The following is a 16,666-nucleotide window of genomic DNA, read 5'->3' as shown; positions in this document are numbered from 1 at the left end:
AATTAATAATGTGAGCGCGAAGCGCGTGCAGAAAAATTTTGATATTTTGATCTGAAACTCCACACTGAATGTAAAATGGTTTGTACAGATAAAGAAAACTCAGACGAACATAAGAATAAAGATTTGATCAAAATCAGACAAGAAATATCACATTTATTGCATTTTAAAGATTGACATTATTCTTTTGTATTTTATTATATAAAATTAGGTTTATTCAATATTTTCTTTTCAAGAACCAAAACATTGACAACTGATTTGTCCATTAGATATTCTTTGTTGCAACTTATTTCATTATAAGGGAGACATATCATTCATTCTGGTATGAAAAAAATGAAACAATTTTGATTCCACAAGGAACAGCTAGGATAGTGGGGATGTGACAGCATCAGCCCACCTATTAAATATTCATGACGACATGCATATCACCATTTTCATAAAATATTACTAAACTTTAGAATTAAATAACTTAACTAATTGTTATCAGATTTTGATAAAATTTATTCATTTTGATAAAATGTATTTGATATAAATATTTTTAGCCCAGAGTATCCCCCCCAAAAAAAAATCAAGCTGCGTATCTGAATAAACATGCGTGCGCGTGTTTAGAGTTAGACCTAGTATCTGGGCATTCTAAATACATTTTTTTATTATAAAAATCAATAATGCGAGCGCGAAGCGCGAGCAGAAAATATTTATATTCCGATCTGAAAGAGGGTGAATTTAAACACTATTTCAATATGTGTCGGAAAATTCTGAAGTGGGGGGGTTCTCAATTGCGTAGCCAGGATTTCATTTTGGAGGGGGCGGTAAATGCACGCGAAGCGTGCCATCACTTACAGAGCGCGCTCCCTAGGGGGTGGGTGCAGGGAGGGGGAGTTTCCCCCTCCCGCGCGAAGCTTTCGGTGTTTCATAAATTAAAAATAAAAGGAGCCGTCTCTCTTGTCTCTAGTACCTATATCAGCTCCAATTCAGTTGACTGTATTGTGTTTTTGAACCTTGTTTTCAAAAGTGATTGTGAACGCACAAAAAAGGAATACAATGGCGGAAATTAATATAATAATAACCCCGCGCGAAGCGCGGAAGCTAAAGCGTTTTATCAATTTTTTGGCAAAGAAAAGGGTCCCGAGAAAAGGGTATTCTCTAAGATATTGAATACTTCCCTAGGAAAGATCAGATTTGATTACAAACAATTTAGCGACAGTGCATATCTTTAACTCCCAAAACAGAGGAGAAGAAGTGTACATGCCGGGAGGAAGATATTCTTCCCCGCGCAGAGCAATGTAACTCTGAAATTTCAAAGGGCAGACGTTTCATCAAATGCAGATATCTCTAATACCCCATCGATTCAATTGATTTTCTAAGATTATTGAACTTCATTACAAGGAAAATAGTGCGCAAAAAGTTGAAACTTCTGTGATTTATTGAAATTATATTAAAAGGATGATGTATATTTTCTTTGACTTATCCTGAAGCGCTTCATTTTGAATGATAAAGAAACTTAAGTGTCATTCAAAAGTTTTAACTGAGAGCGCAAATAAGGACAGGAGATGAATGTGCAGGGAAATGACATGAAGTTTAATAGAATTTGATTAAAAAAAATATTGTACTTTTTTATTTAATACGACACGAATTTTATACCTTCCTCTTTTTAAATCAGGAACCTGTTTGCCCCAAAATTATGGTTGTTTAGTAATGAGCTTAAAAGCAGGAGAAGTTGCCTATATGGAGGTGACGGGAGAAATTGATATAAAGATTTTACCCGCCCGGAGCCAGGTTACGTCCTTGGTAATGCCTGGTAATTTTGGCAATTGTGATTGTTGATGCAAGTTTACGTGCTTGAATAGATTCCAGTGTTGAATTTAACTAGGCTTTGAATCCTCTTGTGTGAAGTGGATTGGTGTGGTTCCGCATGGTTAATTGCATGCTCATTGGGAGATACATTCTAGTGTGCTTGCTGAAAGACACTAGGGGTTTGGCATTTGTTGCAAGGTGTTAAAGCTTTTGCTTTGTTTATGCGGATGGTTAAAGCCTGTTAGGATATTTGAATTTGTTGGAATCTATAGTCAATAGTCACTATGGCTAGCATTAAATGAAAGAATTTTCCACGTTAGGTAGGGAAATGGGCCTTAGTGGGGGTGAGTTAAGTAGGTTGTTTCTGAGCGTTGCCAGGCGATAGAACGAGAGAAAGAAAATTGAAGCTGAGCGTGAAGCTCGAGAAAAGGAGCGTGAACATGAACTGAAGTTAGCGCATATGCGTAAGGAAGAGGTGAATAATGTACCTCAGTTAGGTGGGATAAAGCTTGAAGTAGGTCGTTTTGACGATGCCCACGATAAGTTCGATGCTTACATAACCAAATTTGAGATGTTAATGAAAAGCCAAAAAGTTTCTGATGACTTTTGGGTAATATATCTAATCTCTAATCTGACAGGGAAAGCTTTAGATGTAGTGAATTAGTCCAGGATAGAAGGGGTCGAACCTTGTTTTTTTATATATACAATGTTTTTTTATGGTTTCTTGTCAATTTGAGGGTGCTGATTCCGAATCTGAATGATGCCACTCGTGTAACCTTGAGCATTTTCTGCAAATTGGCAAAATCCAATATGGCCGCCAAAATATTCAAATTACCCATGAAAATCATAAAATTGTCCACACATTGGCTTTAAAGTACATGCAATTGTGCTGCCGGAGTGAAATGATATCTGAAAAAATGATTTTTGTCAAAATATTTATTTTCTTGATATCAAAATGGCCGCCATCATAGACCCCTGTACAATATGAATGGGGAAAATTAATTTTTACAAAATTGAGCACTGAAATGCAAGTAATTATGATCTATGAGTGAAGCAATGTCTGTAAACATGATTGCTAACGATATATATCATTTGTTATGTCAGTTATGTGATAAATCCTGTATTTTGATATTCAAAATGGCCTTCAAAAGCCCTAACACTATTATGTACAATGTGAATGGTGACACAATAAAATCACAAGAGTGAGCACTAAAATGCATTTTGTTGAGATAAACGAGTGGAATACTGACTAAAAACATTTTTGTTGACGAAATTTATTATTTAACATGCCATGTATGTGATAAACCCTGTATTTTGATATTTAATATGACCGCCAAAGGCCCTAAAATTATGATCTACGATGTGAGAGAGGACAAAAACAATCACTAAAACGTATTTTTTGTGGTAAATTAGTGGAATTCTGTCTTCAAATATAATTTGCAACAAAATATATTATTCGGGTTTCATATTTGTGTTAAATATTGTATTTTGACTTTCAAAATGGCCGCCAAAAGACATTGACTGTATTATGTACAATCGATCTGGGAAACCAATTCTCACATGAGTCAGCACCATAACATGCATATAATTGTGATTTAAGAGTAAAATATTGTCTGAAAACATAATTCCTAACAAGATATATCATTCATTCTGCCAGGTAGGTGATAAATAATGTATTTTGAAAGTCAAAATGGCCGCTACAGGCCCTAACAGTAGGCCTATTATGTACTTTGTTAATAGGAACATATAATTTTAACAGAATTTGGCTTTGCTTGACTAAATGGTGTTGCATGTATGAGTGAAATATCGTCTGAAAATATGATTTTGTAACCAAATAGATCATTTCTTGTGTTATTTAGGTGATAAATGCTATATTTGAATTTCAAAATGGCTGCAATATGTTTCTTTGTGGAAATTATCTTTCCCCATTCAAATTTTACATATTAAGATAAGGGACTATGGCGGCCATTTTTCATTTTTAAAAGGCTGCATTCATCACCTTTATGACACAAGCTATGATATATTTCGTTAGAAATCGTTGGGTTTAGACAATACTTAACACTTACATCAAAATTAAGCCATTTTCATAGTAAAAATTTTGTCAAAATTATCTGTCCCCAGTTACAATGTACATACTACTTTGGGCTATGGCAGCAATTTTGAATTTCAAAGTAAGGCCTTTATTACCTTCTCAACCATTATGTGATGTATTTAGTAAAAAATCATGTTCAAGACCAAATTTTACCTATACATCACATAGTTACGTGCGTTTTTGGTTCTCATTCTGAGGATGATTAGTTTCCCTATACGCATGTTACATAATTTGTAGGGGCTTGTGCGGCCGTTTTGAAAGTCAAAATACAGTATTTATCACCTATGGGAGAGGACATTTTATATTTCATTAAAAAAAATCACGTTTTCAAACAATATTTTCCTTATACAACAGAATTATATGGATTTCATAGTCAGGCAAATCCTAATTCTTTCAAAAGTATTTGTCCCCATTTACATTGTAGATAATACTGTAAGGGCCCATAGGGGCCATTTTGAATTTTACAATACAGCATTTATCTCATGCATGAAAAATGAAATGATATGTTTCGCCAGAAATCATGTGTTTAGACAATATTTCACTTGTATAGATTACAATTACATTCATTTTATTGTTTTTACTCTTGTGAAAATTAGTTTCTTCATTCGCTTTATTCATAATACAGATAGGGCCTATGGCAGCCATTTTGAATGTCAACATGCAGCATAATTACCGAAATTGCAAGGGAAATGATATGTTTCGTTAGAAATCCTTGTTGTCAGACAGTGTTACACCAATATTTCGCAGTTATTGGCATTGATTCAAACAAATTCAAAGGTTGTGAAAATTATTTGTCCCCTTTTATATATTGTACACAGTATAAGGGGTTTATGACAGCCATTTTGAATATCATAATACAGCATTTATAACATTAGATAGTATACAAATGACATAGTTTTGTTAATAGGCATGTTTTCAGACAGTAGTCCACTCGCAGGTCACAATCACATGCAATAATAGTGCTCTTGTTTGAAAAAATATTTCCCCATTCATATTCTACATAATAAAGTATACAGGGGTTATGGCAGCCATTTTGAATATCAATAAAATAAATATTTTGTCAAATATCGCTTTTCCAATTGCTTTTTCACTTCTGCACAACAACTACATGCATTTTATAGCTAATGTGTTGGCAATTTAATGATTTTCATGGGTAATTTGCATATTTTGGCGGCCATATTGGATTTTGCCAATTTGCGGGAAATGCTCAAGGTTACAAGAGTGGCATCATTCAGATTCGGAATCAGCACCCTCGAATTGACAAGAAACCATCAAAAAACATTGTATATCTAAAAAAACAAGGTTCGACCCCTTGTCTATGGGGCCTATCCTGGACTAAATAGGATGAATGTAGATGATCGCCAGAAATATACCGCGGTAAAAGATGAGCTGATGCAATACTATCATCTCACTGAGGAAGGGTATAGGCGAAATTTTAGATTAAGTAGGCCGATAAACTCTGAACGTCCCAAACAGTTTGCTACTAGAATGAAGGCTCATTTTGATAAGTGGGTAGAGGCGGCTAAGATAGATAGTAGTAGAGGGGCTCTTGAGGATCTGATATTGCGAGAGCAATTTTTGACTGATTGTCCTAAAGAGGTTGCTAGGTTCATTAGGGAACGAAAATGCATGAATTTTGATGAAGCCGTTAATTGTGCGGAAGTTTATGTTAGTGCGCATGGGCCTCACGTGTTCTCAAGTGGGCAGAAATCCTAAAAGTTCCGATCAGATCCGAAGTCATGTAGTAAGAACCCTATGTCAAAACCATTCAGAAGGACTAATCAGAAATCAAATGAAATTCAGTCTAGAATAAGGAAGAATGAAGGTAATAAGCCTTTTCAGACGAGAGGGTGTTACATGTGTGGGAATCCTAATCACATAAAGAGGGAGTGCCCCATGTTGTCCCGGCCTGCGGCGGCTCAGGGTATGATGTTTGTAGGGGGAGGAGGCCCTAAGTTAGACATTGGTGAGGAGAGTTCTCAGGTAAATGAAATAGAGTCTGAAGTTGTAGACATGACGGCTTGCTGTGTGTCTGAGTCTGTGGTCGATGACTTCAGTGTTAGGGACGAAGTCGTTGAAAATGTTGGAATGGCTTATGATGATATCGATTCAATGGTCGATGGTTTGCCTGTCGTGTCTGGGAGATTGATGCCTGGGAATGTTCCCGTATCAGTGTTGCGTGATACAGGTTGCACTACCTGTGTAGTGAAACAGGCATTGGTTAGGGAAGATCAGTTTATAGGTCAATGTCGAGCAGTCAAGTTAATAGATACTACAATCAGGCGTTTTCCATTGGCTAAGATAGTTGTAGATTCGCCGTATTTCGAAGGAGAGATAGAGGCTGTGTGTCTGCCCGATTGTTTGTATGATCTAGTTATTGGTAATGTAAAAGGGGCCCGTAAAGCGAGTGACCCCAATTTACATTGGGTCCAGAAGAATGATGTTGAGGTCGTTTAGTAGGGGAGAGAGATAGGGTTCCCATGCACCCGAATGATATATTTTTTAAACCTACATTTTTGTAATCCTTAAGATGTGTAGTGAATGAATTTTGATGTTCCCAAAACGAAATATTGTCCCATGGGGTTCAAATTCAAGATGGCGTCCAAAATGGCCGCCATATTCATGGGAGTTGGATTTTCGTACATAGATTCCGACACAAACATTCATTTGCCACAAAATTAGTGTCATATGAAAGATAAATAAATTTTCTACAAGTTGATACTTTTCAGGGGTGATGAAATGGTAATTCGGATGAGATTTTAATAAGAAAAATGTAATTTTGAGATTTTTTTCCCAAAAATTGAAAAATTGCGAAATACATGATTTACCATAAATCCTAGGAAAATAAAGCAATCGCCTTGAAACGTTCTAGAAAACTTTCCTAATATACATTCATTAAGTGGACGAAATTCTAAATGGATATCATCTTTTTGCACAAACTTATAATGTCTCAAACTCGAAAACCCAATTTTCAGAAATTTAGCTTTTTTACTGCATTTTGCACACTAAATGTACTAATGTACAGCGCATCCCCCAAAAAATGTCCCTCTGATATGTGGCTAAATTACTTTAAAAATGAAAATTATTCTCTGTAAAATATATGGCACTAGGAAGCTCATATCATGTTCTAACTTCTATAACAATTTCATTGGTCTCGCTTCAGCGGTTTTGAATACACAGTCTATTATGTAACAGTGGCGCTTTTCAGCCCTTTTCAAGTTTGCATGCACGCAGCAATGCTGTATTTTCTGCACTTTCTAGCATATCAACCCCCTTTGACCATTCTGACCAAGGAATTCCCTGATCTGACCAGGGAAATCTATATCACATCTAACCAGATTCATCAAATCACAAGCATGTTCAGAAAGTCAAAAACAAGAGGTATTGTTAGTACATTGAGATGTGCATTGTTATGTTATCAGTCTTTTTTTTATTATCACTTTAAAGTGCAAGATTGTAGATTTAGACTGGTGTTGGTGAACTAACAATTAGCATAAAATTAGTGTAGCAGCTAACCATTAACAATTATTGTAGCAGTTAACCATTAACAATTCACCATGCCAAAACGCAAAAGTAGAAAATGTGGTGACGAATCAGAAGTACCAAAGAAAATGCCTCAAGTAAATTGTATTTTGCATGCCAGTGGTATCGAATATCTAGATTTCACGCCTCTTAGTAAAGTTCGGGGATCTACCACTGACAAGCTGGCTCAGTTACATAGCATCCGAGGCAGAAGACTCAGAGAACCTCGTGATTCGCGCTATCGCATGGAAGATGTATGTAATCAGATTCCAGAGAGCCTTGATGGTGCCAATCTAGACACGGTAGGCTATCACAGAGGTTGCTACCAACACTTTACCAAAAACCAAGATCGATTGGAAAGTTGTGAAGCAACTAATCAGGCCTCAACGTCAGAATCCTCTCAGAAACCTACATCACAAAAATCAACTTCAAAAGGGATGTTTCCTCCAGAGTGTATCTTTTGCGGAAAATCGGAAACCAAGGTCCATGGAAAGACTGAGAGATGCATCCAATTCCATGTACTCAAGGACAAACACGGAGCATTGAAGAACCCTAGGTGGAAGCAGATTGAGCCTCGTGCACTAGAATTAGGGCTAGATCATCTTCATCGCATGGTACAAGGCGAGGACCTGTTTGCGAGAAAAGCGAATTACCACCAGTCGTGTCTCAACGCCTTTAACCTGAAGTACACCACTTTCATGCGGGATAAAGCAAAAGCTACAAACCAGGCCATTGACACAGAGCAAGATCGTAAAGATGTTGCACATATGAAGGCTTTCACTGCTGTTGTAGAATTTATTGAAGACCGAGTTATTGGGAAGAATGAGGTTGTGCTTCTGACATCGCTGCGTCTTCTGTACGTACAAGAGCTGGAGAGAACTGAATTCCCCAATCCGGAATACAGAAGTGACAAGTTGAAGGCCCGACTTGAGAAACACCATATCAACAACTTCATAGTTTTCGCCAAAATTCACCCAGGTGACAAAGGATTTATCACATACAACCTAGTCTACAGTGCCAGCATCTCTGTCGCAGATGCCGTGACCTATGCATATAAGCTGGGGTCCAAAGAAAAATATGAAGATGTTGCCTTGTTTCTTCGTGGTATTATCACATAGGCATTCAACAAGTCAAAGTCACTTCCTTGGCCTCCTACAGCTAACGACCTTGAGATCAAGTCATCAGATGAACTCCTTCCACGTGAACTTGTGAACTTCCTGGATTTCGTCATCTCTGGTGATGCAGCCAAAAAGCAGTGCAAGAAAACTAACCGCATAGTTCTCTCTATAGGACAGGTATGTTATAAATATATCCCTAAAATCCATGAGCTGAGAAATATATGGTTTTAACTGACAATTTTGTGAGATAAGAATGTATTTGAAAGTTGCATTTGCTAAGCTTTGAAAACATACATTTTATCAGGATCTAAAAGTGAAAATTAGTTTAAAGGTTCCATGTCGGAAAAATTATTTCTTCTTCTGTGAACTTACAACTTAATTATCTCAAGATGCAAAAACAGGCTGTTAAACTCTTGTAGTCTTTTATTATCTAAGCTTGTTAAATGGTTTGCCAGGTTTTTGTAGTATTAATAATCTAGAGTTTTGTATTATGTAGCTGTAACTCTGCGATGCTAATCGTTTGCTTTTCTCTTCCAGGACATATGTCGTGCGGTGACGAGGGGAGACTGGAAATTGCCAAAACACATACTCATATGTACCACCATACGGCACCTCTATCGCAGTAAACAACTTACCACTATTCTCAACAGGTTGGGTCACAGTGAGACATATGACTTCGGCTTGGAACTTGAGACAGCGCTCGCTAAGGCTCTTGATGATGTTTCCACATCCCTTACTCCACAGATCATAACCGGCGAAGGAAACAATGTGTTTCATTTGGAGTGGGACAATCTGAACAAGATAACAACAAATATTCATGGCCCAAACATAGTGAACAGCACAGGTGGGATAATGATACAAGAGGTGAAACCTGGGTTTGATACCACTGAACAGGATCGGACTCTCCCTCTCTTCACACGGAGCAATGAACGCTCACTGAAATTGGATACACCTGAGACCCTGGCTCCTGTTCACATTCATAGTCGAGTAGGCCCCACATTTCCCGAAGGAGCCTCATTCACTCCACCTATCATAAACTGTGAAATGTATGCAACATGCCTCCAAGAGTATCGTGTCTGGTTGTTTGCACGAGTGGTGGGGAGCAGTGGAGCAAAGCAACCTGTCCCAGGGTTTGGTGGCTTCATCTCGGCTACTGGTGTGAAACCTCGAAGAAAGTCAACGATCGACTATTTCACACCTATCCACCATCCCTTTACTGACTATTCAACTATCAAGGAGCTGCTAAAGCGGTCAGAAGATGCTACCATGCAAGTGGGTCAGGAGTACGTCCTCAACACATTCGACCTTGGAGGTTGTATGAAAGTACTCCCCCTGATTTGGAAACACCCAGATGAATACAAGAAGCATGTGGTCACACCAGGACCATTCCACACAGGAATGAACTACATCGGCATGGTGACTGGTCACAAATGTAAGGGATCGGGCTATTCTGAAATACTTATTGAAGCTGGTCGGTCTCATCACTAGTGGCTGCCTACGTAGTGTATTGACAGGAAAGGCGTATGCTAAAGCATCGTTCTGCCTCAAGACAGTCAGTGAAGCTATGGAGAGGTTGTTAATTGAGGCATTCGTTGAGGAGGAGAAAGTTAAGGTCACCAACCCGAAAGCCCTGCTCAATCTAGTAAAGACATGCACGCGAGAGAAGCTCGACTGTGCGATGCAGGACGCATCCACTTCCACCATGCTTGAAAAGTATGTCACATATGAAGATAAGGTACGCAAGGGTCACCTTGGCAAGACTGCCACATTCTGGCTTAGTGTGATAGATCATACCCGTCTGATCCTAATGTTGCAGTATTCTGTAAAGACTAACAACTTGTCCCTCTTCCACAAGTGCAACGGTGATATGGCTGACCTATTCTTTGCATACGATGGACCCAATTACTCGAGGTAAAATATGTGCTGAAATTACATGTTCTGCCAGTTTTGTCATTTTTATTTATGGACATCATTTTAGGTTCCCTCACGCAACAAACACACAAAAATATATGAAATAACAAATTCGCCTGAAGAGGGAACTTTATTGACAAAATTTTATCTTGAAACAACCAAACAAATCGTATCGATCATATCTCATTTATTAAGCTTAGAAAATGTAAATTTCAGAAATACTCTCTCATAGCAAAACCCCAAAATATCAGAACCATATGAGTTAGTTATTTTAACATAATTTGTCATTTTTAGCAGTGACAAAATAATCAAAAATGTATTCATACTTTTCTATCACTCCACAGATACTTGTGCTGGTTTGATGTTTTCCTGACAAACATCGAACTGTCTCATCCTGGGGCCAAGGATCTGCTGGAGAAGGGTGGAATTGCTGTGGCAAGGTCTCTCATCCCTGGTTCTCTATGTGGGGTGGACAAGACCATGGAGGAGACCTTCATGAAGTTTGCCAAGTCACAAGGTACCGGAATACTGAATCAAGTGTGGCATGGCCAAAGAAACCGGCCAATATTATCCCGTCATATTTTACATGATATTGTCCAGTATTAACCAATACACAACATCGTAGTATAATTTATTCTTTGTTATTTTAGGTTTAACTTAGTTTTACTACAAAGGTTTTCAATTGCCCCACTTCATTATCTACAGGTGGGTTCGTAGGTCTATTTTCCATGTTTGGTGCCTACCAAAGATGTTGTCGTACGACATCAACTCGTGCTCAGTACTTCGAGAAGATGCTGGAGATGTGCGGCCTTGTTGATGACCCAGACTACCCGAAAGCCGGGAAGCACCGTGAGCTGGAAAGAGCTGAAATGAAGAAGTCTGAAGATAACGTTCAGCGTACCATCTCTGCTATCCACAACTTTGTCAATCCTTTCTCCTTGGTTGACAAGGACCACCTATACAACATAGCGTCTGGTGCTCCTGTTTCTGCAGAGATTGAGTTTGATGTGCTCCGTGCTGAATCCGCTGGTAAGGAGGCCAAGGAAGCATTCATCAAAGAACGCTTGGTGAAGGATTCTAAACGGCTGTTCTTTGACCCTATCAAGAGACAGAAACTGAAGTCCTTGGAGGCCTCTAACAAGTCAGTGAAGCTCACTGGCACACAGGGAAAGGTATGTGCCCCTCAACTATAATTGCAGAGTTGTTTATAATGTTGCACGGTGTCTAATGATTATATTTAAAAAAATGGTCTTACTTGTTGCGAGTAAAATTTGACAAAATCACTGCACAATTAAGCGCTGATAAGTTGATGTGTGTCTGGTACATGACCTGCACAAGAGTGAATGTATGCGAGTAGTGCTTATGGAAATTATCAACACTCCTGGCTGCTATAGTTATGGCGTATTAAATTGTTTCTATTTTCATCTTTGTAGGCTATCCAGTACCGTGAGCAAAGTGACCTTGCATTTACGTTACTCATCAAGTCTCAGAACCTTGACGAGCCCCTTAACCTCGATGAGCTGATGAGGTATTCCCTGACCCCTGTCCCTCACAGCCTTGGTACTCCCGACGGGTTCTTTAACAAGACGAACAAGGCTTCTATGCTTCATTTTCTGATGGAAGATGCTCCCGAGGATGTGCCTTACCCAGAAGACGCTCTATACATCCAGGATGGTAATGCACTTTTTCACGCCCTGGAGAACCTTCCGCCAACGTTTGGTCAAATTTGCCTCCAAGTGCTGGATCAGATGGTAGCTAAGAAGAATTTTGTCTTCTCAACTGACTCATACCACGTGGACTCCATCAAGTCTCAGGAGAGGCTGCGCCGAGGCTTCTCGCAGAGGTTTATTGTAGAGGGACCCGCAACAAGGAAGCCGAGTGACTTCAAGCTATTCCTGGCAAATGAGGAGAACAAGACACAGCTCTGTAAACTAATGCTACGTGTTTGGGGGAGTCAGGCAGCAACCTCTCGGCTTGAGAAAAGTGGGACAGCAGTGGTAGTAGTCGAGGGAAAGGCGTATCAGCTGGACACATCAGATGGCAATGTACGTATACTGAAATAACATGATGCATTCATAATTAGTATGTCCTATAAAATGTCCATCTATTTAACAAGACTCTTTCAATTTTCTAGTTTCTTATGAATATGAGCTATACATAGACTATACCAAAGGTCAGTAAAAATGTGAACATTTCCGAATTACTGGTATTATAAATAATTATGTGAAAGCGAGCATTGCAGGATACCTGAAAATTGTACATTTATTAGGTTAAAAAATGACAAGTTTATTTCAGATGACCGCGCGCATTTTTGTTTTAAATTTGTATTTTAGGATTTTATTCACTTTATGTTTTGATTGAAAATTGATAGAAAAAGTGGGTAAAATTGCATTGACCAAAAGAGAAATCTGCATTTTTGCATTAGCATTTTTCAAAAAGAGGGGAGTGGGTTCACATTTATTGGCCATATTATACAGTAATATAGTTATTGAACCAATGCGAACCAGAAAAAAAATAATCAAAAACATTGTCAAATACATAATGTAATCACAATAAAATAATGATTTGTTTCAGGTAACGCCCCATGAGATCCATGAGCTGGAGTCAAATCAGGAGGAAACAGACACTCGGGTTGTACTGTATCTTAAGTATGCTGCCAAGCTGGGGTACAAATCAGCTGTGGTGAGGACTCCAGACACTGACATATTCTTGATCCTCTTGCATTATGCTCAGTCCATCCCCATAACTATCTACCTGGATACAGGAACTGGGAAGCATCGTCAGATTGTCAATGTAAGTGAACTAGCAGAGTCAAAGGGAGCTGACTACTGCACCACAGTTCTCGGATTGTTTGTATTCACCGGGGAAGATGTGACAAGTGCCTTCAAGGGCAAGGGCAAGGTTGGGCCCCTGAAGAAGTTACAGAGCCACCCCAAGTACCACACAGCCTTCAGGTGAGTGTTTTCCTCAAATCCGGTGCATTTTTTAATCAAGTTATTTTTCAATTGAAAACAAATGTCAGTGGAGCACGATTTTATAATATTTTTGTTTTTTTTTCCAGAAAACTTGGTGATGAGTGGTCTGTCGAGCCAGAGGTGTTGGATGACATTGAGGCATTTACGTGTCTAATGTATGGTCATGCTAGGGAAAAGTCTGTCAATGCAGTACGCAGCATCATTCTGAAGCAGATGGTGGGGGACGACGAAAGACTGACGTCCAAATCAAAGGTTGATCTCTCCCGGCTCCCACCATGCAGAGACAACCTTGTACCACACATTAACCGTGTAAACCACCGCCTTGCTCACTACAAGCGAGCTGAGGAGATGATCTTCTACAGCCCCAAACCTTATGATCCTGGACAAGGCTGGGAGAAGACAAAGGAGGGTATTTTGCAGCCAATATGGTCATGTGGTCCTATCCTCCCACCTTCCCTCATTGACTTACTAGAATCAACTATTAATGAAGTGGAAGATGATGAAGAGGAGGAAGAAGAAATTGATTATGATGAGCTTCTTGATGGTGATGATGAGTAGCTTGTCCTGCCACCCAAGCCCCATCCTTATTATCATATTGAACTTTTGTGTTTATCTTAAAAACTAGCATTGCAAAATGATCTTACAATTTTTATTTTGTATATATAGGTAGATTTGGATTGGCTAGATTTGGAATGTAAATTATACTGATTTATGCTTTTTTAGTTTTTCTTTATCCCTCAAGAAGATCTAGCAACCTGACAATAAACGCAAAAATTAATGTAGCGGTGTTTGAGTTGTCGGATCTCGCATCACATTCACGATAAAGGCAAGGGTATATTCCATGAAAATTGAAAAGTGGCAGAAATAGACATTCAGTGAATTAAAGGACTACGACATGCTTAAACTATAACCTCGCAATAGATTCCTCATGCCAACTTTACACTCAAGATGGGGACATTCGTCTTCAAGCTATACGTAGTTAAAAATCTAAATTATACAGATCGGGTTGTGGTTAATTTGAAGGCCCCCACATGGGGTTACGGACATTAAGTTTCCAGAACCTTTCTTCGGGTAACCAATGAATGATGTCTCCTCACAGGAGGATAAAATACAAGTGGCATTGTAAACTAGCATTAATGCCGTTTGGCCACATTTGGGCTCCAAAAGCACATTATGTTAAATAAGCCCGTATTCTGAATTCAGTTTTAAATTGAACACTGGTTTAAAGTTGTGGTTTAACTTTGGAGAGCCAATTGGGACACACATCCCTAACAGTACACATTCCATTTATTGACTCACATGACACCCAAATTGTTCATAATGATAATTGAAGTATTTTTCTTCATTATGAAAGCAAAAAGGAAACAGAGTAGTAAACGTAAGAGATATACAATATAAACATATTTTTTAAATTTTGGCTATCCATAATTAAAAACAAGAGTTAGACCGTGTTCTAAGAACTTTTCCAAGAGACTTCATTGAATAAATGTGTTTATGATGTAACAGAAACACCCTTGTTTGTCTATGTATTATTCTGAATCAGATAAATTTCTATTACCACGCAGAGTACATACTGTACATTACGGTGTGTTAGTCATACCAACAAAATCGATGGAAGAAGCTGGTCAAATCTTTTGTATTATTTGAATGGCATACCATTCATCACTTCGCAATCGTTTTCATGGGTGTGACTGCCACACCGAGGTTGCTTTTTGGCCTCACTTTAGCGCAAAATCGCTTAATACATTCAGCATATTTTCCTTCTTTCTAAAGCAAATAAAGATACTAATGGTGGTATGAAGCCTGTAAATATTCTCGTTGATACATCCTCTTTCATATCGAATGTTGAGATTGTGCATTTATTACTGATATTCGTAATAAATCTGATCAATAACAGTGCATGTGTGAACTTTTTACCAAAAACATACAAATTTCGGTCAAAAGTCTTAGTTCTGTCAAAAACTATCACCCGACATTAAATTGAAGAATAAAGTGATTGTAATACATTTCTACCAACAAGATGATAGATAATTTCGCATTATTTAAGACCTTTTTCCATTTTCTGGGTTGAAAATGTGACAATATACATTAGTATATCCAAGTCCACAATATGCAGTAAAAAAGCTAAATTTCTGAAAATTGAGTTTTCAAGTTTGAGACATTATAAGTTTGTAAAGAAAAATGATATCAATTTGGAATTTCGTCAACATAATAGTTGTATATTAGGAAAGTTTTCTAAAAAGTATCAAGGCAATTTCCATATTTTCATGAGATTTATGGTAAATCATTATTTCGCAAATTTTCAATTTTTGGAAAAAAAATCTCAAAATTGCACTTTTCTTATCAAAATCTCAGCTTGATTACATTTTCATCACCAATGAATAGTATCAACTTGTAGAAAATTTATTCATCTTTCATATGACACTAATTTTGTGGCAAATGAATGTTTGTGTCGGAATTTATGTATGAAAATCCAAATTCCATGAATATGGCGGCCATTTTGGACGCCATCTTGGATTTGAACCCCATGGGACAATATTTTGTTTTGGGAACATCAAAATTCATTTCCTAGACATCTTAAGGATTACAAAAATGTAGGTTAAAAAAATATATCATTCGGGTGCATGGGAACCCTACCTCCCTACCAGACTAGTTGATGTGGTAGAACAAAAGGAAGAAATAGATAGGGAGTGTTCAAGTGACTTGAAGTCTGACGCTGAAGGCGTTATTTCGGAGGAAGTTGATGTTGAATTACAGGCGGTTCAGACTCGTTTGCAAAAATTGAGAAACTCTAAGCCCACTAAAGGCTTGACTGTGGCTGACCCCGTAGTTAACATACAATCCAATGAGTTTTTGAAAGAACAGAAATAATAATAATAATAATAATAATAGAGAGTATTTCTAAAGCGCCAAATCCACATTGATTATGTGCTCAAGGCGCTGCGAAAAGGAAATAAGAGAAAAATTACACGGTACAGGAAGGGACAAAGATAAAAAGAATGACAGTCATGACAATGAAAGGAAACTACTGGAAGGCAATTTTAAACAAATGGGTTTTTAGAGTAATTTTGAAATTATCGATATTTGAAATACTACGAATGGAATATGGCAACTGATTTCATAAGGATGGCCCAGCATGTGCAAATGTCCGATCCCCCCATGATTTCTTGGATTTAGGAACTGTAAGCAATTCAGAATCAGAAGATCTTAAACGTCGAGGAGGATTGTATGGCATCAACAAATTAACATTATATTCT

General features: G+C 38.0%; 1 protein-coding gene across 1 annotated transcript; it reads left to right on the top strand.

The window, feature by feature from the left end:
* The first annotated feature begins 9,057 nt into the window (after positions 1-9,057).
* Positions 9,058-16,061, top strand: LOC135154916 (uncharacterized). The gene is made up of 6 exons (XM_064103158.1): positions 9,058-10,434; positions 10,779-10,951; positions 11,140-11,606; positions 11,868-12,479; positions 13,009-13,388; positions 13,496-16,061. The coding sequence occupies exons 1-6, from the start codon at positions 10,088-10,090 to the stop codon at positions 13,965-13,967; spliced, it is 2,451 nt and encodes an 816-aa protein (XP_063959228.1). The 5' UTR covers positions 9,058-10,087; the 3' UTR covers positions 13,968-16,061.
* Positions 16,062-16,666: the final 605 nt, after the last annotated feature.

Source organism: Lytechinus pictus, chromosome 8 (genome assembly GCF_037042905.1).
Source record: "Lytechinus pictus isolate F3 Inbred chromosome 8, Lp3.0, whole genome shotgun sequence".
NCBI lineage: Eukaryota > Metazoa > Echinodermata > Echinoidea > Temnopleuroida > Toxopneustidae > Lytechinus > Lytechinus pictus.
The sequence above is the reverse complement of the archived record's forward strand: the minus strand, read 5'-3'. Positions and strand labels throughout refer to the sequence as shown.